Genomic DNA, 27,389 nt, shown 5'->3' on the forward strand with positions numbered 1-27,389 from the left:
TGTTTGGTCATCTGTCCTTCAGGTGAATGTGATAGCTTGGAACTTACTTTTTTAAAACATGGTTGTGTCCCTGAAATAAGCCTTAGTTTTCCATTTTTGAAAACGGGGCGTGCATTTTGAATAATGCTTAATACACCTAAAGCTAAACCTCCAAATCTAAAAGAAGAAAGGAGCAACTTACTTGAAAGCAAAGTACAGATATTAATAGGTTCTAAAGTTTTCAACTGTTGTGTCTCACTGGAACCCACTTCATTGTCTAACCTATGAACTGAGACAGTGTGTCTTGTGCCCTCCTCTGAAACGAATTTGCTCAAAGAAGGATCGTCCTCAACCACAAATTCATCCTGCAGCAAAGGTATGTGAATAATCCTAACACTGTCTGTCCTGCAGCCTGTTGCTCAGTGTAGACCTGTTCTTTGAATTAAGTTAGAACTCAAGTACTTAATTAGCACTCTGTGCCACTTAGATGGCCTACATTTTAAGAAAGGGGCTACAGAATTCAGCCGTTTCACTGTAAATATAAAGCATGCTGCTGAGAAAGATCATTGATTTTGTGAAAGCCCGTGTGTCTATGATGGAGAGACAGTTGGGGATTTTCTGGGAATTCAGCCTTCGATTGTATAAAATCCCTTAATGATGGAAGCCTATTGAATTCTGAAGCTTATGCATGTTGATTTGAGTTTTGGGTTCAACTATGATTATAATAATACCACTCAACTTTATTTTTTTTGTAGGTTATGTAATATGATGTAGCTGTGATGGAATCTAACATTTCATTTAACAAACATTTTTTGTTATTCGGTTTCAGTGAGGAGTCATTACCAAGACTGCTCAAATTACCCTTTCTGTAAGTATTTTTCTTTGTTTGATATTCTGGTAGTCGCTTGTGCTGTGTCATTGTCTCATTATTCATGCTTTTCCATCTTTCATTACAGCTGGAATGACAAAAAAGCTGGCCTGCACTATGTGATGTTTACCATGTTGGAAAGCTCAAAGTCTAAAGTCTATGTTTTGAGGCAGCCAACTGATCTGTCGAGGTGAGCTGAAACACAATGCCCTGCTCATTTGGTTTCAGGCTGTTAAATGGGCTGTTTGATAATTCTTCTGTTTTGTGGAGACTGATATTAGTTTCTCGCTTCTGTGTTGTTGTATTTTATGTTCAAAGTTTGCTGTAAAATCAGTAACAACTATTGCAATTATGTAGAATATAGAAATCAAATATGTCACACCAGTCGGAATAACTGCTCATAGAATCCCCATCTCATACATTGATAGATGTATTTAAAAAGCCTTCCACAATGTTGAACTATTGTTACAGAACATAAAACCATGGTGTGTCTTTAGACCAGCAATTATAACACATACTCTTACCACAATTAATATTTTTAAGGTCCTTACAAAGCCATCAAACTTACTGTTACTAAACTCTGCCAGTTAAAAATGGTAAATACAGTTAGAAAAATGGCTTATTAAGAAAACCCAGCAAAACAAACTAGTTAAGTGCAATTATGAAAGGAATGTCATTCCTACTACTTGCAAAACTACTTATCAGCTGCATGCTGACATTACTCAAAATTTATAACCAAGGTCTAACAATATCCTACACTCTCCAATGAGTGCTGAACAAAGACATAACATATGCATTAAACAATCCTAGTTTTGACAGTTGACAGTTATTGATTAGTAAGTCAGTATTCCACCTGACTCTAACTTCCCCACACAGAAAAAGGTGATACTTTAATCTTAAACAAATTACAGTTGATCTTGATTAAGATACCTATAAAGTTGACTTTGTCCAAGCCTATATGAATCCTTAACAAGCAAGGTGTGCTTTGTACCGTACTAAGGAGTTGTGATCTTCCTTAAAAAAATGATTTGATATGATTTGATATTGTTTGATACCACCTCTCTAAACCCAGATGGAATACCTTTTTGTTTCATTCTGCCATGATATTCAAATTGTCCAGTGCTTTATCAAAATAAACTCGCAAAGTGTTGAAATTAGAGGATTTGGTTTTGCATGGTTCCATTATTAGTAGTGAATTTAGCAAGGCCTCATATGCTGTTGTTATTTTGGGCCAGCTATTAAAAAAACTTGCTCTAATGGCACAAGCGTATTTAAACCAAATTCCAGGCTCATATGAACCTGTACAGTTGAATGTGGGACCCTAAAAACTATTCTGCAAGTTCAGCACTGTGACAGGTCTGTCTAGTTGCTATGGAATCGGCTACATGAGGGCAAGAGCTTGGCTTTTTTGACGTGACGTTAAAGGTGCTAATGGTGCAGGTAGCTCTTTCAACAAAGAGATATGGCTTAAAACATGCAAGGTATCATTGTTCTTAAGGAGAATAAATGCTGGAATTGATCCTGTTTCTCCTCAGAACAACCAACCAAATATTTATAAAGTGACACTCATTCCAATACTGCTTTGTCCACAGTCCACCCCTTGTTCTAACATCTTGTGTCCATAAACTACAAATTTGAACCTATCTGTTTTATAACAATTTTGTTAATAGTGCATTGTGAATGCCAGTGATTGCGCAGCAATGCCCTTAACTTAAGTTGAGGGGAAAGTCTCTATTTTTTAACATTTCCAGAAGGTAAATAACAGGGGTCCAGTTGGTATATATCTGAACAGCACAAAGCTAGGTCTGTGAGATCTGGCAGCCAGCCACCTACTCTGTAATAACCCCTTGGCTGCACCATCAAAGGCTGTTTCTAGAACAAGCATATTCAATATGTGTCTTTGGTGTCGGCTGTTCGATGCATTACCATCGTGAAAGTTATGATGTTACCTTCTGTCCCACAGTTCAGCTGGAAGCCCAGTGCTCTAATCCATCCTGTAAAATCTACACAATGTATGTGCCCACAACATCAAACTTAATAGTTGGAGGAGATTGAATGGGAGACTTTTGTACATTGGAATTGCTCCACTAAAGCTGTCCATAATTGAATGCCTGTAGGCTGTGGTAAAAAAAAGTTGCATGGGTCCTTTTTTTATAGCAAAGCAGGAAGCCAATTAGGGCCCAGAGCACCATTCGATTCAGAGCTGATTTACATTTTCCACTTTATAACAGCTACCATCAGAGAAGAGAATACGACCATGGAGCTCAAGCATCATATAGCTTTGTTGTGCAGCACCAAAGAGGAGTTTAATGTATTTTTCCACTCTTCTGGAGCATGTTTGTATGTGTTCCTCCTTTGTTGTGATCGTCTAATTTATTTACATAGTCTGCAAGTTAATCTTCCTGCAAATTGTGAAATTATCAATATATTTTAGCTCGGTATGCTGCTTATCAGCTTTTTAGGCTTTTCTAAGAGTTAATATTTTCTACGCGTGGGCAGAGTTTCCTAAGGAATACCTTGCGAATACCAGTTTACTGTGATTCTCTGAATGGCAAAATTGGCCATTTCAAATAAAAGGGTTACATGGAGTTATGGCATTAGATTACAGTGAAATTCAGTATTTACCTGTTAGTATTGGAGGGTTGTGCTGCCAGTGAGAACATTTGTAATATTCACTACATTGCTTGAATTCCCCAAGCTCAAGCATTTTCCTATTGTGTAGAAACCCTAGACACCCTTCCATTTCATTATTCAGATAGATCTGGACATGCTCAAATTTTGCTACTGTTGATGTCACAGATGTAAATCATGTAACTAAGGCATTCCCCACCTTTTGGATTATGCACTTTGTTGTAAAAACCAACATAAACACTAGTTTGTTTGTTCAAGCACTGTTTAATCGACCCACTCGAGTGGTGCCGTCTCCCTCGCTAACCGCTCCTCCTTCAAAAACACAAACATTCATTTTTACTTGCACGAGCACGTTTGGGATCCGACTGAATGCTCGCACTCCCATAACCCGCTCGTGCTCACAATATAACACATCCCCCTCCGTCATCACACATTTTTTTTTTTAAACATATTATTTTTATTTATTTTTACAAGCATACGACAATAACAACCGTATATTTTAAAAGAAAGATAAACCGTTCAATTTAAACAAAGCATAAAAATTAAATCGATAACTCGACATAAGCTAAGAGAAATACATTACAAGGAAAAATATTTCCATTCCCATTTTCTCACTCATCATTTCATTTTTTTTTTTTTAAGGTAATTAGATTTCATTTTATTTTCTTACATCATCTCTCACATAGTCATTCTGATAAGCAGGAGGTCTTCTCACTCTGCCACTCTCCTTCTTGAATTCTGTCTTATTTTCTTCATTCTCCACACCAGTTTGTCCCTCCAAAACCTCTGCGCTATTCTCATTCTCATGCAAAGTGTCAGCATCCGGTCTCTCAACACCTTCCTCAGATAGCATAAACCCGCTGCATCATCCATCTCCATTAGTAACGATTACGTTTCCTGCACCGCCTTTCTCATATAAGGCCACTCTCCTTTTGTTCCATTTAGTGCCATTCGCCAAAACCACATAAAAGTTTCCTACATGTTCAACCTCAAAAGGACCGAGAAACTTTGTCCAACCTGCACCCACACGTCCATCCTTGACTTTCACCCAATCGCCAACTTGTATACCAGAGTAACCGCCTGTCTGTGGCACCTCCACTTGATTCCTTGGTTTGATTAGAACACCTTCCAACCAACCAGGCACTAACTTTGATCTGGCCTTACGCCCTCTCATGAACTCAAATGGTGTTCTACCCTTATCTTTCAGCTGTGTGGTGCAATGAGCCTATATCGCCTCTTGCACAACAGAACTACCTTTTTGGTTCCCCTGCACAGCCAACTGAATTGTACCCTTGACCATACGATTCATACGTTCCACAATACCATTGGCTTGGGGATTGTAAAGTGCAGTATGCCTATGGGTGATACCATGGGTTAACAGAAACTCCTTCATCTCCAGGGAGATCAACTGTGTACCATTGTCAGTAATGAGTGTATGGGGACACCCTTCTCTTTTGAACAGAACCTTTAATACCGAAATAGTGCTTCTTGTTGACACTTCCCTCATAAACTCAACCTCCAACCACTTTGAAAACACGTCCACCAGGACTAAAGCAAATTTTTTATCGTGGCCCAACAAAGTCCATACAAATAGTGTGCAATGCTTCACCTGGATCCTCAATATGTCCCATCCAAGATTTTTTTCCCAGCTTTAACCTTTTTTCACTTTCCTTACACTGAACACAATCTTCCACCCATTGAACAGTTTGCAAATCGACCCCTGGCCACCAAAAGTTTTCCTTAACTCTTCTTTGAGTCATTGTTTGTCCCAAATGCCCTTCATGTGCCAAATGTATAATTTTTCTTCGTAACTTTTCCAGAGGTACAAATCTGTCACCCCTCATTATTACACCTCCGTCCCCCAACGACAACTCATCCAGAACCTTGATGTAGGGCCTTACAGACACTGCCGCAGCACTCTCTCTCCTGCCTCCCTCAACAATCCCTCAAACCTTGCAACCACTCTTCTTTAGAGAAAGCCGCCACTCCATGTGATATCAAGTCCTCCACCAATGCCACAGCTCCTTCTTCTCCCTTCAACAATTGTGCCTCCCCATCAACCAACTTCCAATCCACAGCCATTCGTGAGAGAGCATCAGCCTTTATGTTCCTCCATCCCTGAATGTATTCCACGTTGTATACATACTACTGCAAGCGAGCTGCCAATCTTGCCAACCCCTTACCCGCACCACCTGCTGATAAGACCTTGACTAAAGGTTTGTGATCAGTCCTTAACTTAAAAGAAATACCCCACAAGAATGTTCTAAAAACTCTACAGCCCATGCAGCTGCTAAAGCCTCCCGCTCAATCACCGAGTAGTTCCTCTCACTCTCAGTGAGAGAGCGTGAAGCAAAAGCTACCGTCCTCTCTTCACCGCGGTGAACTTGAGACAGAACAGTGCCTACACCAGACACACTAGCATCCACAGTCAGTATAGTGGGAGAAGAAGTTTCAAAGGGTACTAAAATCTTTGCAGCACACACCTCTTGCTTTATGTTATCGAAACATTCTTGCTGCACTTTTGACCACACAAAATTACAACCTTTGCGCAACAATATTCTCAACCCCTCTGTTTTGTCAGTAAAATTCTGAACAAATTTGGAGTAGTATTCAATGAGACCCATAAAGGACCTCAACTCATCTTTGTTCTTTGGTGACGGAGAGAGTTTGATTGCCTCCAACAAATCTTTTTTCGGTTTAACTCCTCCGCCCGAAATGGCGTGTCCCAAATATTCAATCTCTTTGGTCAAGAAAACACACTTCTATTTTCTTAACGTTAGTCCCACCTCCAAAAGTTTCCTTAATACTTTCCTCAAAATTTGGTTATGTTCCTCAATAGTTGACGCTAAAATTAAAATGTCATCCTGAAAGAATAAGACATTACTGAAACCCTAAAAAACATTTGACATCATACGCTGAAAAACACTTGCAGCCGATGATAACCCAAAGGGCATTCTAACGAAACGGAAAGTACCATCCATGGTGATAAATGCTGTAACATCGCGTGAACTGTCATGTAATCGTATCTGATGGTATGCGCTTTTGAGATCTAATTTTTAAAAATATTTTCCTCCGTTAAGTAACATAATGAGTTCATTGATGTTTGGTAGACGAAAGTTGTCTGTCACAATGTTCTGATTGACACTGCAGAGATCCACACAAAATCTCAATTGGCCATTTGATTTCCTCGTGATGACCACTGGCGAAATCCATTCCGGAGCTTTAACTGGTTCCATCACCCCCTCTTTCAACATATCCTTCAACATTCTGCTCACCTCTTCTCTAACAATAATAGGTACTTTCCTCACTTTGTGTTTAACCGCAACGGTTCCTTGCTTCATATGAATCTTATGAACATAACCCTTTAGCTCTCCCAACTCCTCTCAAAACACCTCTCCCATTTCCTCCAAGATCACATTGACATCTCCGTTATCCACCACCAAAATTTGTTCTTTGCCTCTGGGGTTCACAATTATATTTAAGTCGTACTGGTGCATCCAACCCAAAATTGGTGGCCCGGACTCGGCCACATACACTTTGCCAAATGTTTCTCTCGATTTGAAGCTTATGACAGTTGAAAAGAAACCCAGGATCTCAATCTCCTCCCCTTGATAGCCCCCAGGACAGATGTCTTTAGACTTCAACTCAAGCTGAGGCCAAGTTTCCTTAAAAATATCTTTGGGAATTATTGTGTACTTAGATCCGGTATCCACCATCAACTCAACACTCACTTTTCCAAAAGTGAACCATGCTTTGGGCCTACTTTCCCTCTTACCGCGGGAGACTTTATCATCCTCGCCTAGGCTAAGTATGCGGTCCACCACCTCTTCACACACAGCCACCCCTCTTGACTTCGACCACTCGACACACATACGCGTATAATGGCCTTTGCGCCCACACTTTCTACATTCCTTGCCTACCGCAAAACACCCCTTAAAATCACTATTGTGAAAACTGCTACCACATCTGTTACACTTCTTCCTGTTCACATTCATTTTCTGGGTTTTCATAATATCTAGTGTTTTCTTCTCTACCACTGCCACACTGTTGCTTTTGGTTTCCACATCTCCCACAACTTCCTGCAGGGCTTGTTGCTCCCTACTGCCATTGCCATACCTTCCCATTTCTTTCATGCACAATTCTGACTCTTCTACAACTTTCGCCATGTCAACAGCATCTCTAAGACTTGGATTCTTTGCAGCCCACAGCCTTTCCGGAATCTTTCTGCTCTTACACTGAACCATTAATTGTCCCTAATCATCTCGTCACACATCTCCCCAAAATGACATTTAACTGACAACTCCCTCAATCTGGATACAAACTCTTCAATAGACTCCCCCACTCTCTGCGGTTGGGTATAGAACTTGTACCTAGCTAAGACTACATTAGTTTTTTTAGCAAACCTATTGCTCAATCTTAATCTAGCTTCCCTGTACTCATCAGAAATGCGTGCCCCATTGTCTGTAGCCACTGGCATAAACTTGAACAATCTCTGTGCTTCTGAACCTAGACAGTTCAATAAAATAGCTTTTTTACGTGCAGCAGTAAACTCTTCGCTGTCCAATGCCAACAAATAATTGTCAAACAGGTCTATCCAGTCTTCTCACTGGATCGTTGGCGTACCTGGATGTATGAGAAAACAAGGTGGTGCAGAAATTGAAACGTGCTCCATTGCTCATAAAGATGGCACGCATAAAAATCCCAAGCGACTAAGATATTTTCAATGCTGTGAAGGATTGCACAATTATCCACAGTTGATAACTCCAACACAAGAATTGTGTCACTGTGTATTATAACACTTCGCCCCGTTGTTAGTTCAAGTCGCAAAAAAAGTATACATAAACACTCACAGTCACAAAATAGCAGATTAAGAGGTGACTTCTCTTTTAAATCCTTGGCAAATTACAGCTTCACCCATGACTTCTCCTTCAGCAGTACTCCCCTTTTGATTGTGGAAGAACAGGAGCTTCTCCTTTAAGTCCAAGGGAACTGGCAGCTCCAGGAGTGACTTTCCCTTTAAAAACACTCACTTTCCCTTTAACAACATCTTCTGACTGCAAGATGCGGAGGGCGAAAAGGAAGAACTGCTGAGAGGAAAGATAAGATCAATGCACAAGGCCTCTGCCGCTGAGGAAAAGGCCTTCTCCATCCATGATTCCGACTCCGATGTCGAGTTTGGCATGTTGATGAAGGACCTACCCATGTCCCTGTCCACCAATCAGTTCCAAACAAATCTATGATTCATGAGGCATCGCTGCCAACAGACCATAGTAAGCACCTAACATCCATAGCAAATGCCTCTGACTCTGCACCGAAAGCGAAGCCAAAATCTTCCTCTTCTGCATCTAGCGCACCAGCCTCGGTGCCGAGCCATCCATCTATCTCTTTGGCTTTGTGCACCCCGGGCCTCAGCATCTTCGGCTCCAAACTCCTCGTATCAAAATCACTTTAGGCACCGAAACTCTCCACACGGGCACCATTATTTGTTCCTGAACCAATCCTCAAAAACATGCAGGAGCGCCTCGATCTGAAGCAGAAGAAACTGCATATACAGCCTCTCACTGGCTGTATGTTAGCAAAAGCTGTACATCTGGCGCCCATACGATCGAAGGGCCAACTCTCCTTTGAAGAGGCTATAGACTTACCTGTGCATTACCACGGCCTCCTAAGAGGAGGAGAAGGAGAAAGAAGAAGAAGAGCATAACACTTTGTTGCTTTTTCGCCCCCTCATAGAGAGGAAAAATCTATATCTAAATTGTGCATTTCCAGGTGGATAATTATTCAGACATGTTATGCCAAAGCTAAGAGAACTTTGCCCACACCTCCTAGAGCACACTCTAACCTTCGGATAGGAGCTTCTATGACTTTCCTGGGCAATATACCAATAGCTGAAATGTGTAAAGCAGCTACATGGTCTACACCATACACTTTCACTAAACATTATTGTGTGGATGTGTTAGCACGCCAGCAAGCAAATGTAGGTCAGACCTTTTTTTTCAAACAACTGCAATACCCACAGGTTAGCCATCGATTTCTGGAGGTCACTGCTTTACAGTATATGCAGAGCACGTGTATCTACAGCCACACATGCCATTGAACGCAATATGTTACTTACCCTGTAAGCATCTGACTGAGGCATGTAGTGCTGTTGGTTCACGTGCAACCACCCTCCTACCCGGATATCTGTGGCCGTTGTAGTTCCTTCTTAGGCTTCCTTTTCATGGACATCTCTTTACTGATACATCCTTGCACTCCATTCTCATCCACCTGCAGGAAAACAATCTAACAATGCAGTTGATACCCATGAGCATTATTACTGAGAGGAGGAGTCTCATTACCTCATGACTCAAAAGAGTTCTTCGAAGAAAAATAACTTGCAAATATCTGTACCCAACACTAGATGGCAAAAGTATGTAGCTCATGCAAATCTACAGCACTACATGCCACAAACAGATGCTTACAGGGTAAGTCACATTCCATAACGTGTGGTAGTTAAGGGACATACTATGCATACTCCTGCCATTTAGTGTTGAGCTCCAACATTTGCAAGTTTTTTCTTCAAAGACGTTTTTCAAGGTCTCAGTGACTCCTCCTCTGGTTGTGGAAGCGCACGAGCATTGACTTCCTTGTTGGGCCTTTTTTCCTCTGCCACTGGGTTCAGATGTGAAATAGCAGTGTTCCCGGTCTGAACACGTTTGTTGGCTCTCGTCATGGCCTTGGAGTTTGTTGCCTTCCATCCGGTTGCCATAAGAATCTTCAACTAACTTCTCTCTTATAGCACTTGTTCTGGTCCTCAAGGCCATAGACGTCAAGTGACCTGGCTGCTCGGCTCTAGGCCACTGCATGCTCCAGTCTACCTTAGGAGAATAAGCGCCCTTCAAAATACCAGTGGTTGATGTCCACACCGACTGCAATATTTGCCTCTCGCTGGACAGGGTGAGAGCTGATACAATACCTTTTCAGTGTTCCTCAGCTAGAAGACCCTGTGTCAACTGCGGGTCTGATGGTGGACCCATAGAATAATGTTAAAATTCTCCTTGGAACCAACCTGGGTGAGGCTGGTCCTCTGGACGTCAAAGGAGAGGAACTGGGTGAGTCACTCAACCTCCATGCACATCAGCCCAGTCCCATCACCCTTGACTATATTGGAACCAGGGGAGAAGGAAAAGGCACCCGAGGATGCTCCATCCACCTCAGTCTGCTGCAGCACTCATCTGAAGATCACGTCTCGTGTGAGTACTATTGATACTGAAGCCATTCTTTTCGTGTGCCAGCGCTTCAGAGTAAGGCCTCGCAGACAAGGAAAGACCATTTCAGAGGCCAAAACACTCATTCAGCTTTGAGTCCAAGTAGGTCTTTTAGTGCTGAACCCTTGAAGCCTACTGCACCGTTGAGGCCGAAAGACCCACTGATGCCAAAGCAGACCTAATCAACATTGAAGTCACCATCGTCTCAGAAGCCCCTCCGCTCACGACGTAGCGGAAATCCCAATCCTCGAGAGACTGCAGCAGGAGGTGGGGTAAAGACAGGAGGATTGTCATTCACCTGCCCACAGGCAAGATCTCTAAGTCAGACAAGACCCTATCAAAAAAGGCCAGGCTTCCTTTTGAGAAAGTCTCACCATCAGACACTCCTGTGCCACTCTTGTCCTCCAAGAGGCCTAAAGACAAAACTTCTGCTCTTCAACCTCCTCCTACACCTCCTTCTATGACATCTACTCATGTGTCCCTTGAGTCATACGTAGATGCTAGCCCCTACTCCCCTGCTGAGGACTTTGCCTCAGTCTACCCTGGCCCTTCAGAAGACCCTTGGGAGGATTTTGACTTGGACCCTCGGACAGACTCTGTTCTAGAACATGTCTTAGTGAAGACCTCCCCATCGGATGACTCTATGGCATACCATGGCATCATTCAGCAGGCAGCCTCCTACCATAAGGTGAACTTCTATGTCATTCCCAAAGATAACATTTTCTTGGTGGAGACGCTCTCAAAAACAGATTGTTCAGTCCAGTCCCATACTGAAGGGCATGTTACAATCCTTCCCTGAGATTTTCAAGAACCTGTTCAGCCTTGTATAGAAGAGTAAAAGCCTGCCTCAGGTAGACGCTATTCTTAAAAAAAAAAAAAAAAAATAAGAACGCAGACTGTTAAAGCGATGGCTGCCCTCCAGGTCCCTTCCGACAGGGGCTCCTTCTAGAAGCAACAGGCTAGAGATGGGTTCAAGGCCACTTCCTCAGAACCAACACAGTCCTACTAGTGACAATGTTATCACCAAGGGGGCAGAGGCTTCTTGCAGGGCTTTTTTAGGTAAAGTAGTTCCAAAGACCAAGGCGGAGGTGCTCCCATTAAGACCTAGAAGAAGAGATTTGTCCCAAACCCCACCCAATCACACTACACCTGTTGGGGAGAGACTATAGGGATTTGTTCTATCCTTGGCGGCGATCATCACAGACTGATAGGTCTTATCCATCATTCAGCACGGCTACTGCCTAGAGCTTATTTCATCCACACCAAACATCTCATCTCACATCCAGACCCTCAGTCCAGAACATCTCATCTTATTACAAGAGGAAATGCAGGCTCAAAGGAACCATAGAGCCTGTGCCCCATCAGCATCAGGGCAAAGACGTCTACTACTAATACATACTCATTCTCAAGAAGGGGCAGATCTCTCACACCAATTCGCAACCTCCGTCCCTCCCAACATATGCTTCGCATCAGATTATTTAAACATGGTCTCCCTACAAGATGTCATCCCCTGCTGAAAAAGGCAACTTCATAGCCACTCTGGAACTGAAGAGGGTCTACTTTCACGTCCCAGTTTTTGCAGCTCATCGTCGCTACCTCCACTTCATGGTAAGTGGTCAGCACTACCAGTTCAAGCTGCTGCCCTTTGGTGTTACTGTCACTCCAGAGGTCTTCACCAAGTGTTTAGCTGTGGTTAGCACTCAACTCAGGAGGGGAGGGACTTGTCTTCCCTTATCTAGACAACTTTCTGTTCCAAAATGCAAGTATAAAGGCATGTCTAGCCCACATCCAGGCAGCAATCTCCCTCCTTGACAGCCTATGGTTCACAGTGAATGCCAAATCTCACTTGGAACCACTCCAAGTCCATCCCTTCCTAAGGTCAGTCGTCATCTCAGTCATGGGCAAAACTTTCCCCAACCCTTAGAGACTGCAAGTCTTCCAACATCAACTACCTCTTTTCAGCCACTTCCTCCACTTCCAGTCCACAGTTATGCACCTTCTAGAAATGGTGGTTTCATGCCCTGCCATTATGCCCCATGCCAGATTTCATATACCCCCGCTTCAGGAGTGCCATTCAAGGCAAGCAGAGGGTCAGTTGGAGGATCTAGTATTAGTAAAGGGCCGCACCCATCGCTCTCTGGAGTGGTGGAACAGTAGCTATCTGTTGCAGAGCAGGACCTTTGGAGACCAAGTTCCGCAGGTGACCATCACAAAGGATGCATCCCCAGTCGGTTGGGGAGCACACCCCAAAAGCATGACAGTGGGTATGTGGCCACTGCATTAATGGGGTCTCCATATTAACCACTTTTACCATTCATGTAGCTCTCAAAGCCTTTCTCTTGTGCACACAGACGACGACTGCCATTTTCTGTCTTCAGAAACAAGGAAGCATGCACCCACTCAGCTGTATGCTTTATCGCAGCACCATCCATCTCCAGGTTCTTCTCCTAGCAGATTATCTTCCAAGAGTGGACAACGACTTTGCAGACCTGATCAATAGGAAACTGCAATAAGTCCAAGGATTCAGACTCCATCCACAAGTCCTACACCACACATTGGACACCCCAGACATAGACCTTTTTGGCACATATGAAAAACGCAGATGCCCAAACTTTGCCGCCAGATTCTCACAACTCTTGTCCTTGGGCAATGGTCTGTTGAAGAACTGGTCAGGGGCCTTTGCCTATGCTTTTCCTCCTCCTTCTTCCCACTAATACCGTACGTGGTCAGGAAACTGAAGTAAACATCCCTTACCTTCATCCAGGTGGATCCAACATGGGCCAGGCAACCATGGTTGTCAAACCTTCTAGAAATGTCCATTGCTCCTCACGAGAAGCTCCCCAACAGGCCGGGCCTTCTCACACAAAACCAATGCAGTCAGACTCCCAGACAGCTTAACTGGACCATTTGGCTTCTGGGGGTCCTATAGTTTTATTACCTTGGTTTACTTCAAGAAGGCATGGACAGGGAGATTAACAAGGTCCAGTGTACAGCCTCCCTAACTGTAACGAAAACCAATAAGGTACACTGTTCCTAAAGGAAAGATAAAACAGGAACACCGGTCCTCAAGACACTTCTAAAATTAGAAGCAAGAGCCCTCACTCCCGGGTGTGCGGCCGTCGGGAAGGTCTCCGGCATTGGACCTCGCTGAAATATGGTGAAGTCAGTCCAGTGGCCTGCACTTTTCCAAGGAACCCAATCCCAAAAGTAGGAGGGTTCTCCCCTATTTAGGCTTCGAGTTGTGTAGCATTTAATGTAATCACATTTGACCCCTTAAATTTAGCTTAGGGCAAGTAATACAGCTAAGGAGTTATTTGTTTGGTCCTGATGAAGCGCCATGTGATCCTTTTGGACTTCTGAGGCGCGAAACATGTTGACCGCATACTATAGCTAGAGGGAGAGTGTCCCGGATAGCTTTTTTTGTTTTTTAGAGTGGTGGAACATCATTCCTTTCCCACTCTCATGCGGTTTTTAATCTTGACCAAGATCCTAAAAGCCCAAATTAAAAAAAAAAAAAATCGAGGTTCTTGAGCCAATTTTATTTCATTTTCTCCTGCTCTTTCTGAACGGTAGGTTTACTTGATTCCTGCTGTATCTTTCACGGCACACAGGATTTTAAGATCTCTGGCAAAGAGCCCCCTGTGGGGCCAGTCAGACATTTCAGCGCCAGTCTGACGAGGAGCTAGCCGGATGATGAAACATGACATCCATTGGATGTGTGAGGGCTTCTGCTTCTAATTTTAGAAGTGTCTTGAGGACCATGTTCCTGTTTTTCCTTTCCTTTAGGAACAGTGTACCTTATTGTTTTTCATTATGCTCAGAGAAGCCCATGTCCCACTACACACACCTGTTCCGCTGCTAAGTGGAAGCATTTTGTCCACTGTTCTACTCCAAACCACATAAGCCCTCTTGCCCCTATGGTACTAGACATTATTTGTAACCTCCCTCACTGCAAATGTCAGGGTTAACCTACATAACAATTAGGCTACATCTAGCCACTATTTCTACAGATATGCAGAACAGGGAATACTCTTCCATCTTCAAAATCCCTGTAGTTAAAACTATTTGTCGCCTTTTCACAGCCTTATAGAGCCCACGCCATTTCTAAGGCAAGGATTGCAAGGTGGATTGTCAAGTGCATCCAAACCTATTATGCAAACGCTAAAAGAACCATATCTTCAATCCACAGGCCACCCTCCACTAAGACAGGACGCTACTATGAATTTTCTTGGGAACATTCCAGTGGAAGGGATTTGTGAAGCTGCCACATGATCTACTCCACACACACTTAGGAAACATTATTGTGTAGACATCCTTGCATGGCAGAAAGCAGAGTTGGTCACTCTGTCATCAGGACCCTGTTCCTGACCTCTGCACCATCCACAGACTAGCCACTGCTTCATGGAGTACTGCTTCATGTTGATCCAGAGCATATATATCTACAGCCACACATGTTACGAACGGATCATGTTACTTACACTGTAAGCATCTGTTTGTCACATGTAGTGCCGTGGATTCATGTGCACCCACCCTCCTCCCCAGAAGCCAGTGTTTATTACTGATATCTTTCACTTTAATATTATTTTATTTCAATGTGCATGGACACTATTCTTTTCCTTATCACTATTCCATTGCTACTTTCACCCATTTGGCAGAAAGCAATCTTAACAAGGGAGTCAATGTCCATGTGCATCCACAACCAGAAGAGGAGTCACAGAGACCTTGTGAGGAAAGACTTCTTTGTAGAAAAACTCAAATACATGAAAACCTCCAAGCCCAACACTAGATGGTAGAGTATGCAGAGAATGTGAATCTGCAGCACTACATGCAACAAACATATGTTTATAAGGAAACATAGTGTGTGTGTGACGCATTTGTGGTAAGAGGTACATTTCTAAAAAGGTCTATTGTGAGATGTGCACATACTCGTATGGTCTTAAGGTAAGCTTTTTGTATCTAGAGAAACTTTTCATAGGAATTATCTATCCATGAAGGTTCTTATTATATGGTGTATGTTTCCAATTATTCTTATAAGGTATACATTTTCAAACGATAATAAAGCAATTCCTAGTTCATGGCGGCATTATCTGTGCCATTGAGCATCAAAGTACTGCTATAATAGCCAGTATTTTACAGTTATTTGTAAATGTGATATAATCAGGATTTCATCAAGGTTATATTTTTCAGAATTAAGGAAAACATTTTTCACTGAAACCTTTATGTAAAAATAAGTGTAAAGTAGGCACAGTAACACTGAATGATGGCTACCTGTTGCAATGGTTACTTCCTTGTTTATTTTTCTTTTCAAGCCTATGCCCGCCATATTTATAAGATGGTATTTTTACATATTTTTATGTTTAATCAATTAGTTCCAGATAAACATGTTTTTTTCGATGCAATCAAAAAAATAGATGCAAGGCAGAGCATGTTGACTTTGTTAGTGCTCATTATGGCAGAGATTTCATACCCTAGTTGTAACCTCTACAAAAAAGACATTGAAGGAGCCACCCAGTGGTACAATCATGTTACAGAAACCACAATTAAATACTAATTTTAACCAGCCTAGAGAGCTAACTAAAGCTTTGATTAGATGCTGTGAAAAATGTGCCAGTATTATTTCATCTGGTACCCTCCATGCTTATGATACAGATTTTGAGAATTTGTTTTGAATATATCTTGCGGAATATTGCATCAGATGTGTTTGAATATTGTTTGTGTTTGGAGAGAAGAAACAGCTAACATAACATTCTCCCTTAGGTCTACTACAAATGGGCTACTAGCAATGGAATTTGGAAACCCCTTGGACAGTGCAGATGAAAGTTCCAACGAAAGGTGACGTAATATTAATTTATTGTTTTATTTTTGTGTTCCAAATGTTTTGTTTTGTTGATGTTTTATAGACGTTTGTCATGAACGCCTGTATACAATCATGCATAAGGTTTGAGGTCCTTGGTCAGTGCATTTACGCTCATTATACATTTTGCTGCTTCTGAATTGATGCACACAGCCATTTTTTTTAAAAAGAATCAATTGAAAATATATATTTTTTAAATAAACTCTTGAATTGGAGATGCAGAGGTAATGAAGAAGAAAACAGAAGGAGAAACAGTTGAGTAGTAATGCCACCATATTGTGTTATGATCCATGTCATCATCCACGAGATCGAAGAGATCTCTGTCTAATCAACTTTTCGATACAGGCCCTCTGGGCCGCGCCATTAGGGCTGCTTTTTCTCCATCATCGGAGAATGAAAGACTGATGGAACGGACGCCTTTCTGTTTCTGTCCGAAGTGCTATTCCAAATTCCCTCCGACCGACCAACATCAGGTCTTGGGTCTCAGGGCTTGTCGCCGGAGCACAGGGAAGAAGATTGTGAGACCTGCCAATCCTTAAGGTCAAATAAGACTCTGCGCAGCAGACGAGCTCGTCTGCAAAAAAAGTAGATGCAGGAGACTGAGGACACGCCTGACATTTTCGGTATTGAGGACACCATGTCGGACACGGAGCAGTAGATTCCGGAGGCCTCAGCTGCAGCGGAGGAAACCATTTTCCATACAAGACTCGGACTTGAGGCGGAGGTGACGCTCAAAATGCAGGACATTCCTCTGGGGCCACAGATCGTGAGCAAATCACGCCCTGCTCCACCCAAAAAACGCACCGCTTCAGAAGGCTATTGTGCTGCCACTACATTCTAGCCATGGCAGACATTGAAAAACGTTTTCGGATGCCCCACCCTCGGGCTCTCTGTACCGAAAGCTTCCTCTTCCCATTCGCCACCGTCTCTCTCTGCACTGAACAAATCACCAGCCTCAGCTCGGACAACTCTGGTGCAGAAAACAAAACCCGCTTCGGCATGGAAAAAACTTGAATCAGAGAATTTATCGAAATCTTTACCAAAGCCAATTCTAGACAAAATGAAGCAACAGCTTCAAAGCAAGCAGTCTCATCTTCATATCCAGCCTAAAACAGGGAGGGTGCTGGTAAAGACTGTTATTGCCACCCCTTCCTAAAGGCAACTCACGTTTGAGGAGGCTTTGGAGCAATCTACACCTCCAGTCAAACAAAGGAGAATGGACAAAGACATGGAAGAGGCTTGGCCACCTCCCTCTACATATCCTCCACCACACCACCAACACATTCTCTGTATCCCTGACACTCTCAGGGTGACAATTTGGACATTTCACTTTCGGGATAACAACATTCCCTCCATCTTTCTCAAGACACAGGAGATGGCATGGAACACCTACATACTGACATAGACCCTTGGTGTCAGTATGATGTTGATACTTACACAGACAGATTTAAAATCTTATCCAGTTAGCCCATCACCACCTGACAACACTTCTTCTTTCCAAGGGTTAGTGGGGAGGGCAGCGGCTTACCATCAGGTCCCCCTTCATAATGAGCCTATCGAAGATGATTTTCTTTTCAAAACATTACTGCTTCACACAAATCCCCTCAGTAGCTTCCCATGCTTAAAGGAATGTTCAGGCATGCGGAAGACATTTTTAACATCCGGTTCAAGCTAGGGTTATTGCTCCTAGGGTGGAGAAGAAACATAAGGCCTCTCCCTCTCACCCAATATACATCATGAGTCTGATTTCAGCAGACTCTTTGGTAGTGACTAACGCTAGGAAGAGAGTTAACTCCCAAGCAGCACAAGATGTGCCACCTCCTGATAAGGAGAGTAAGCTTATTGATGCTTCAGGAAAGCGTGTTGCAGCTCAAGCAGCGAACTACTGGTGCACTGCCAACACACAGGGACTCTTAGCGAGATACGATAGGGCACACTGAGACGAAATGGAGCAGTTACTGCAATACCTCCCAGAAGAACATAAGAAAAGGGGGCAAGAAATTGTTAATGAGTGACAACTCATTTTGACTAGTTCTATACTCTATGCCTAGACTCAGCTGATACCGCAGCCAGGGGTATCAGTACTTGTGTCCTACTATGTAGACATGCATGGTTGGCCCTCAAGTAAATCAGACTTTAGAGAAGATGAAGAAAGACAATGAGGTGGCCAAATCCATGGGACTCAAGGCACTTTTTGCAGGCCGTAGTATAAGCCAGCCTCTTAAAATCCCTTCTGCTGAAATATCCTCAGCGTACAAAAAGGGTCAGCAACATACATCCTCACACACAGGATTCTAGAGAGGATCCTATAGAAGAACAATTACAGAAGTAGAGGTAAAACAACTTGCCCTCGAACATCTACTACTATCTCCAAAGAGTGACTTTCTCCAGCTTTCCTCCGATCATCACAAACTTTTGGGAGGTCACATTAGTACTTTTTACAAAACTGGCAAAGCATCATTGCGCATCAATTAGGTTTGGATATAGCCAACATGTTACTGTCTGGAGCTCAGGTCCACACCTCCAAATATACCACCTTGCACTCAAACTCTCACAAAATCACATCACCCATCAAACAGGAGGTTCAATCTTTACTTGCAAAGGGAGCAACAGAACCAGTACCTGTTCAACATCAAGGAACAAGAGTGTATTCCCTTTACTTTCTCAACCGCAAGAAGGATGGCTCATTAAGACTCATTCTGAATCTCAGAAAACTTCCACATGGTCACACTTCAAGATGTGTTACCCTTACTAGACCAGGACGACTTCCTATCAGTGTTAGATCTAAAGGATTCCTATTTCCATATTCGTATTCACTCAGCACATCACACATTTCTCAGATTTGTCATACAAGGGAAGCACTAACTATCCAAAGTACCACAGCACCAAGAATGTTCATGAAGTGCCTAGCGGTAGTAGCAGCTCACCTCCACAGACAAGGGGTTTATGTGTACCCTTAAGTAAATGGCTGACTTATCAAAGCCAGCTTTCACAGTTAGTGCCTCGCACATATTCAAACCACAATAGATTTACTTCACCAATTAGGGTTCACAATCAACTTTCACAAACCACATCTCACCCCACTTCAGGTATAGCCGTACCTTGGGGCCATAATCAATACACAGCTAGGCATAGCGTTACCAAATGCACAAAGAGTGCAGAACTTTCATGTGCAACTTCCCTTTTGTCCCAATTCCGGGTCACAGAGAATTTAATCATGAAATTCCTGGGAATGATGGCCTCCTGCATTGCCAAAGTGCCACATTCACGTCTTCACATGTGTCCCTTGCAGGAATGTCTGTCACACCAATGTTCTCGGGCACAGGGTCACTTACAGGATCTAGTGTCAGTAGATAACAGCACCTTTCGCTCTCTACAACGGTGGAACATAACCAACCTTTCGAAAGGGTGGACATTTCTGGACCAAGTTATTCTGACAAGGAATGCTTCCCAAACGGGATGGGGTGCTTACTTACAGGAATTCACAATACCAGGTCTTTGGGATCACACACAAAGACTTCTGCACTTCAAGCTGTTCATCTAGCAATCAAAGCTTTTGTAACACATCTTATCCTCAAAGTAGTCCTCATTCGCACGGACAACATGACAGCCATGTTTTACCTGCAAAAACGGGGCGGGGGGGCAGTCATTACAGTTGTCTCACCTTGCACAATCAATTTGCCATTGAGCGATTCGACCCAACATTCACCTGTTAGCAGAACACCTTCCGGGTTCACACAACAATTTTGCAGACCTTCTCAGCAGGATGCAGCAGCAAGTCCACAAGTGGGAACTCCACCCCAGAGTCCTGCAACCCTACTTCCAAAAGTGGGTATTCCTAGGTATAGATTTATTCGCAACAAAAGAAAACGCAAAATGCCCAAACTTCGCCATCAGTTTCCCACACCCTCAGTCTCAGGACAATACTATATGGGTGAATTGGTCAGGAATATTTGCCTATGCTTTTCCATCCCTCCCACTTCTTCCATATGTGGTTCGGAAACTCAGGCAAACTTCTCTCACACTAATACTAGTAGCACCCACATGGGCAAGACAATCACGGTTCACCATTCTACTGGACCTATTAGTAGTGCCTCACAAGAAGCTTCCCCTCAACCTGGACCTTCTCACTCAAAACCAGGGTCAAATCAGGTACCCAAATCCCAAGGAGTTAAATCTTGCAATTTGGCTCCTGAATTCGTAGAATTTGGATACCTAAAACTGCCTCAAAAATGTATGGACATTCTTAAAGAAGCACGTAGACCAACCAGAAGAGCATGTTATGCAGCAAATTGGAAACGATTTGACCACTACTGCATTTCTACAAATTGTGACCCTTTACAAGTGTTGGTAGAAAATATTATTTTGAATATCCTACATTTGCCTAGGGCAAACTTGGCATATATTTCTATAAGACTACACTTAACAGACATTGCTGCTTATCTTCACTACAGACAACGGTCTTCTCTTTATAAAATCCCTGTCATAAAGCTTTTATGGAATGGCTTAAAAGGGTGATAATACCAAGATAGCCTCCAGTTCCCTCTTGGAACCTTAATGTGGTACTCACTAGCCTTATGGGACCACCTTTTGAACTGCTATACTCATGTCCTATGCAAGTTCTTTTGTGGAAGGTGGCCTTTTTAGTTGCAATCACTTCCCTTAGATGTGTAAGTGAGCTCCAGGCATTAACTGTGCAAGAATCCTTTTTCCAAATACATAAAGACAAAGTGGTTCTTTGTACTAACCCAAATGTTCTACCAAAAGTATCACAATTTCACAGTAGCCAGACTGTTGAATTGCTGTTTTTCTTCCCAAGAGTTGATTCGGTTGCTGAAAGAGCCCTACACATGTTACACATGAAAAGAGCACTTATGTTCTATATTGATAGAACTAAACATTTAGGAAGACAAAACAACTATTTGTTGCCTTTTCTTTACCCCATAAAGGTAACCCTGTTACTGAATCAAGTATTGCAAGATGGATTTTTAAATGTATCCAAACTTGTTAAGCAGAGGCCAAAAGGGTACTTCCTGTTACCTTAGACCCCTGAGCACACAACACATAAAAAAGGCTGTGGCTATGGCATTTATAGGTAACATACCCATAGGTTACATTTGTAAAGCCGCTACATGGTCTACACCACACACATTTACTAAACACTATTGTGTGGATGTTCTAGCAAGCCATTGTAGGTCCGGCAGTGCTACGTACGCGTTTTTAGACTATTGTAACACTCCGTTTAGCCACCGCTTCTTGGGAGGAACTGCTTTACCGTCTACACAGAGCATGTGTATCTACAGCCACACATGCCATCAAACGGAAAATGTTACTTACCCAGTAAGCATCTGTTTGTGAGATGTAGTGCTGTAGATTCACATGTGCCCATCCGCCTCCCGAGACACCTGTGGTCATTTGAGTTTTTTAATACACATTTACACGCATTGTCATTTTCTCTAGTATGTATTTGCACTACACTCCATTCACAACCTCCTGCAGGAAAACAATCTGAAGATCAAGTCAAGGACCATGCGCATTGCCAGCAAGAGAAGAAGTCACTATAACTTGTGACTCAAAAGTATTTTCGGGCAAAAGTAACTAGCTACCTTCCGGACCCAACACTAGATGGAGGACTTTAGCAGAGCATGTTAATCTACAGCATTACATGTCACAAACAGATGCTTACTGGGTAAGTAACATTTTCCTTCTAGACAGTACGCCAGGGAAATGTCTCCCACGAAGACTGCATGCTTTTGACCATGCTGTGATTGCAGACAGCAGATGTCAGTCACGGATCCACATAATGTATGCCTGTGGTGTCTAGGGTCATGGCACAACTCCAAGTTTTGCAATAAATGCTCCCTGATGCACCCTGAGGGGAAGTTGTATGTCACTAAAAACAGTAAGTGAGGCAGGTTGTTGTGCTCCCAGTCAGGCACACTCCTGGTCCCTTTTCAAGTCTGTCTTCAGGTAAGTTGAAGACAAGTCTCCACAAATACAAATAGTCCAAGAGGGACTTGGCTGCATCATTTCACTCTCACCCTGGGGAGAAGTCACACATTGGGCACTGCAAACCCACCCTGAATCTGTTCCTGACATGCTCTGAGTTTGCCGGCCTATCTTTGATCCGACAGCAGATAGAGGCCTACAGAAAGGCCAGGTTGAAGCTTTATAAGACACTGCTGGCTCCCTCTGGAGTACCTTCGGTCCCATGGAACTGTATGAGCCCCCGGTTTGGATTTTCCTGATTAGGCTTGTCCTGTTGCCTCATGAACCCGTTGGGCTTCTGTCCAGTCCCATACAAGCATTGGTCCATGCCTCCCCTTCTGCACCAGAGATCTTGTCAATTTTAGCTGCTCTGGTACCAGCCCAGACTCCAGGCAAGCCAACTTGAGAGCCCTTGCTGCCTTTTAACAAGTCCTTAACATAGCATTGCGGGCAGACTGGTCTAAACAGTGTTTGGCTCTCCCTGTATGCTGTCTGGTGGCTAGATCAGACCCAGGACACAAGCCTTCCTGTCCCAGTACCCTGTGAGATCTTAATGGCTGTTCCTAACAAATTCAGTAACATTTTAACTCAGAAAAAAACAAGATGGGCAGGAGACAAATAAATAGGTTTTGAGGGCTGGCCTGGTCAAGATGAAACGTGTGGGTCACACTATGGGCACCATTTTCATAAATCATTATGCTGGAACAATCACTACTGGGTTTTCTAGAGCTGTTTAGTCATCTCTTATGCATATGTCATTTGACAGTTCCAGGCTTTTTAGTGGAAAATTTTACACTGCTCTGAAGTGTTTATAAGTCAGCCATGCTATTGCTCTCTCTAGCCCACAAATTCCATCAACAATCCTGGAAATTCGGATGGTATTCTCAGGGTTTCGTCTGTCAACAGAGGCAGCTCTTACATCCCATAACTTAGCCAGCACAGCCCTTTCAAGGCCTAAGGGAACTGGTGGCAGTAGAGGGCATGGGCACCAGCATGTACAGTAGTCCTCCTTCTCCCAACACAGCTGGTTTTCTCTCCCATGGTCACAAGCCTGTTAGGGAGGAAAATGTGTTTATTCCTGCCCAGTTGGCATGTTATCACTTCAAACTAGAGTGAACTGCAGATCCTTCAACATGCTTATGACGTTTCTTTCGTATCTGACAACCCCTCATGTTCAGCCTATTTCTGTTCAGCAGATCATGTCTTCGTTTTGGCACACAGTTATGCCTTGTTGACCAGAGGGACAGTAGGAAAGGCCTCGGAAGTGGAGAAAGGGACTGTTACTCTTACTAAATTTCGGTGCTCACAAAGGACAAGAGATTAAGGTTAATTTTAGACCTTCGACTTCTGAACACCTTCCTTCAGAATGGAAAGTTCAAGATGTTGATCCTGTCCAGACTTCTGCCTTGGATGCAGAGGGCTGGATCGTGTCATTGGACTTGCAGGATACCTACTTATATGTACCCCTCTTGCATTCTCATGAACTCCTCCTTTCGGTTTGTATTGGGGTCAGAACAGTTCCACTTCACTGTCCAGCCATTAAGCCTCACCTCAGACCATTGGTGTTTACACAGGTGATGGCAGTGGTTGTGACCCATCTTTGCAGTTCAGGGATCCATGTCTTCCCATACCTTGACTACCTGCTGCTCAAGGCAGGCTTGCTGCTGTCACCTCATACCCTTCTGTCATCCCTGGATTTTTCCATCAATGAGATGAAGTCCCACCTGCATCCTACGCAGAGGATCCCTCTCATAGGGACATTCTGGACACTGGCATGCAAACCTTACCACCCTGGCAATAGGTCCAGGGGATCCACTTTATTATTCTGATGGTGTGTTCTCACTCGGATTCCAGGACATACGGTTTTGAGGCTCATTGTCTTTATGCATCTTGCTGGTCCCTCTGTTTCAGTAGCAATGCAAGTCCAGCCGTGGAACCTACACCTGCAGTGGATTTTAACACTGGGTCTGCTATCAAACAACATTAATATTTTGGAGGATATAGCCTGGAACCTTCCGTGGTGGCTGTCAGTATTGCCTTGACCTGTGGTTGACCATTCTCCCTACCCTTCCAAGTGCTCACAGTAGTAATGGAATGCGCAATCTATGGTTTGGGGTGGTCATCTGGGAGAGGTGGTGGTCAGGGTCCTGTAGTCCCAGCGGAGCAGAAGTGCACCACATAAACCTGCTGAAGCTTCATGCCAGTCAGTTGACTCTGAGGGCCTTCCATCCATCAGAGGAATGCCATATCCAGGCCTAACAGACAACAGGACCATCATGGTGGCACTGCAACAAGCAGGACATTGTTGTGGTTGCAGGTCCTGTAACTGAAGTCCCTGCAGCTTTGGAGGTGGTTGAACTAGGTGGCCAGGCATCACTGACAAGCACTTGGCAACCTCAAATTTCACACTGAACATCCTACTCCAGAGAGCCTGGTGGTTCAGGCTTCAACCGGTGAGATTAACCCCAATTTCTTTCACTACAACTCCTCTGGATGGGGAGTCCAACTGAGATCGCTCAATGCAGTTTGTTTGCAGGGCTGCAATATACATGCCTTCTGGGACACAGGCTTAGAGATATGGGCAGCGGTCTTGGAAGGTCCTAAGGCCCGTCTGGCTCAAACAGGTCATTATGGACAGGACATGGCCAAGTACGTTATTCATGCTTGCTTAGAAACTTCAGACTGCCTGGGAGAGGGTGGTTGACACATTGATGTGCTCCACTGCCACACATGGATGTTCGCCATGGAGTTTCTCTGTAAATTTGGAAGCCTTTCTCATGGATATGTCCCTTGTGGCTTATGCCTTTCTGGTGAACAAGCGGATTCTGCCCTGTAGTGTTTTAAAGACTGTAGCGCCACTCCATGCTCCCTGGAACTGTTTACTACCACCATGCAGTTCCTATATTGGTTTAAAAAATTTCAGAGACTACTCCCGAGGGCTAGCATACAGACAGCGTCAGTTGCCTTGATCACTTCAACACTCAGCGCGGTCCTTTCAAGGAGGTCTGCATGCCATGAGATGCAATGGTCCTTCAAGTCTCACTCATCTGCCGCAACAGCCTCTAAGCAGCTTTCGTTTGACTTTAGCAGCGCACTTCCATCCTGTGGGGGCAGGCTTCAAAACTTCCCCCCAGGATGTTGATCCATCCCTTCTGACAGATGTGTCATAGAGGTTGCTCAGCATGATTATTCTGTAACCTCTGCCACATTTTCATCCCCACATCTGATCGACTTTGAGTAGCACCTCTCCATTCTGCTGTAGACGTTGAGATTGTAACTCTCCAAATGTGCTATATAGGTTCTGACTGGGTTGTTACTCGCGCTGTTTCCTTGGCCAGAGCACACTATCAGAAGTTGGAGATACCAGTTTTCTCCACCTCAACAACAAGCAGTTGAAGGCAGGCTATAGCCACAGTCTGTTGTAGACCACCTCCAGATGATGGTGAACCTCTTGACATGCTTGGGGATCACAGTCAATGAATTGAAGTCATCTCAGACTCCTTTACAGAGATGCCATTTATTTGGTCTACTCTGGACATAGTGTAACTCAAGGCCGTACCTTCGCCATAGCAAGTCTGGGAAATTCGGGCTGTGATCCCAGTGTTTCACCCTCTGTCCTGGATCTTGGTGAGAGCAGTTCTGAGGTATTTTGTCCTGTTAGCCTCCTGCATCTCCCTGATCAACTTTGCCAAGTGACACATGTGGGCTCTTCAATGGACCTTTAAGTTCCAGTGGGACCAGCACCAAGGAAATCTGACAGATTTCATGCAAATTTGAAAAATGTTAGCTCACTATCTGCAGTGGTGGCTGCTCTGATGCAATTGTTTCAGCAGCAAGCACTTCCATGTCTAAAGCTGATGGTAATGATGGGCTTGTCACTGCTGGGTTGGCCTTCCTGTTTGTATCAAAGGAAGGCTGGGGCAGATCCTAAGAGACCATACCACTGCCATCTGGTACTGCAGCATGCGGAGTGGAGTGGAGTGGAGTGGAGTGGAGTGGAGTGGAGTGGAAGGCTTTGCACCTCTGGAGTTGGCTGAAACGTCAGGACATTCCCTGCTTGTGAACCACCTGGAAAGATTCCTGAATGCCTGGGTAGATGAGCTCAGACGGCGATGTGTGACAGATCATGAATGGAGTCTAGACCCTGAGGAGGCAAAGGGCATCTTCTGACAGTGGGGAGATTCTTAACTGGATCTTTTCTGCACCTTCAGGAACATGCATTGTCAAAAGGTTTGTGCTTTGGAGTTTACACAAAGGCCCTCGCTAGGAGATGCATTCCAGCCGGAATGGAAGACAGGACTCCTGTATGTATTCCTACCCCTGCATCTCCTGTCCCGAGTTCTGAAAAAGATCAGGAACGACCAGCCCGAAAACACTCTAGTGGCTACCACTTCAAGGAGATCTCCTGTCACAGGCACAGGATAGTCCGTCATCAAAATCTGCACAATCTACATCTCCATGAATGAAGATTGAGTGGAAGCAGTTAATTGTATTTGATCAGCTGCAATAAGTGGGGGATGTCATCCTCGCTGCCACAGGCACTTCCTGACAATTTTGTGGCGTGATGTTGAGTTTGCAAGACAGATCCTTTTATAAGCCAAAATGTTTGATGTTTTCCTGTTCTTTTTGTCTTTGGCTATGTGCTGCCTTGTAGTGGGGACTAATAAATGTTACTCATCTGCCCTTCCAGCCTTTCTACGTTTGCCAGAACTACCGTCTCCTTGTGATGAAGTTTATTAAAGGTTTGATGCAGGTTTCCTCTCAAACCATTTGTGATGCTTGGTATTGACGTTTCTCATGTATGCCTTCAAGCTGAATCAAA

At 43.7% G+C, this 27,389-nt stretch overlaps 1 protein-coding gene across 1 annotated transcript in view; it reads left to right on the top strand.

Moving 5' to 3' along the window:
- Window positions 1–27,389, top strand: part of ANAPC4 (anaphase promoting complex subunit 4) — a 203,620-nt gene that overhangs the window by 120,469 nt on the left and 55,762 nt on the right. Inside the window, exons 23-25 of the mRNA XM_069202153.1 lie at window positions 809–847; window positions 936–1,037; window positions 16,483–16,557. Of these exons, the coding sequence (XP_069058254.1) occupies window positions 809–847; window positions 936–1,037; window positions 16,483–16,557 (216 nt within the window). The remainder of the gene's footprint in view (window positions 1–808; window positions 848–935; window positions 1,038–16,482; window positions 16,558–27,389) is intronic.

The sequence above is a fragment of the Pleurodeles waltl genome, chromosome 1_2 (genome assembly GCF_031143425.1).
Source record: "Pleurodeles waltl isolate 20211129_DDA chromosome 1_2, aPleWal1.hap1.20221129, whole genome shotgun sequence".
Taxonomy (NCBI): Eukaryota; Metazoa; Chordata; class Amphibia; order Caudata; family Salamandridae; genus Pleurodeles; species Pleurodeles waltl.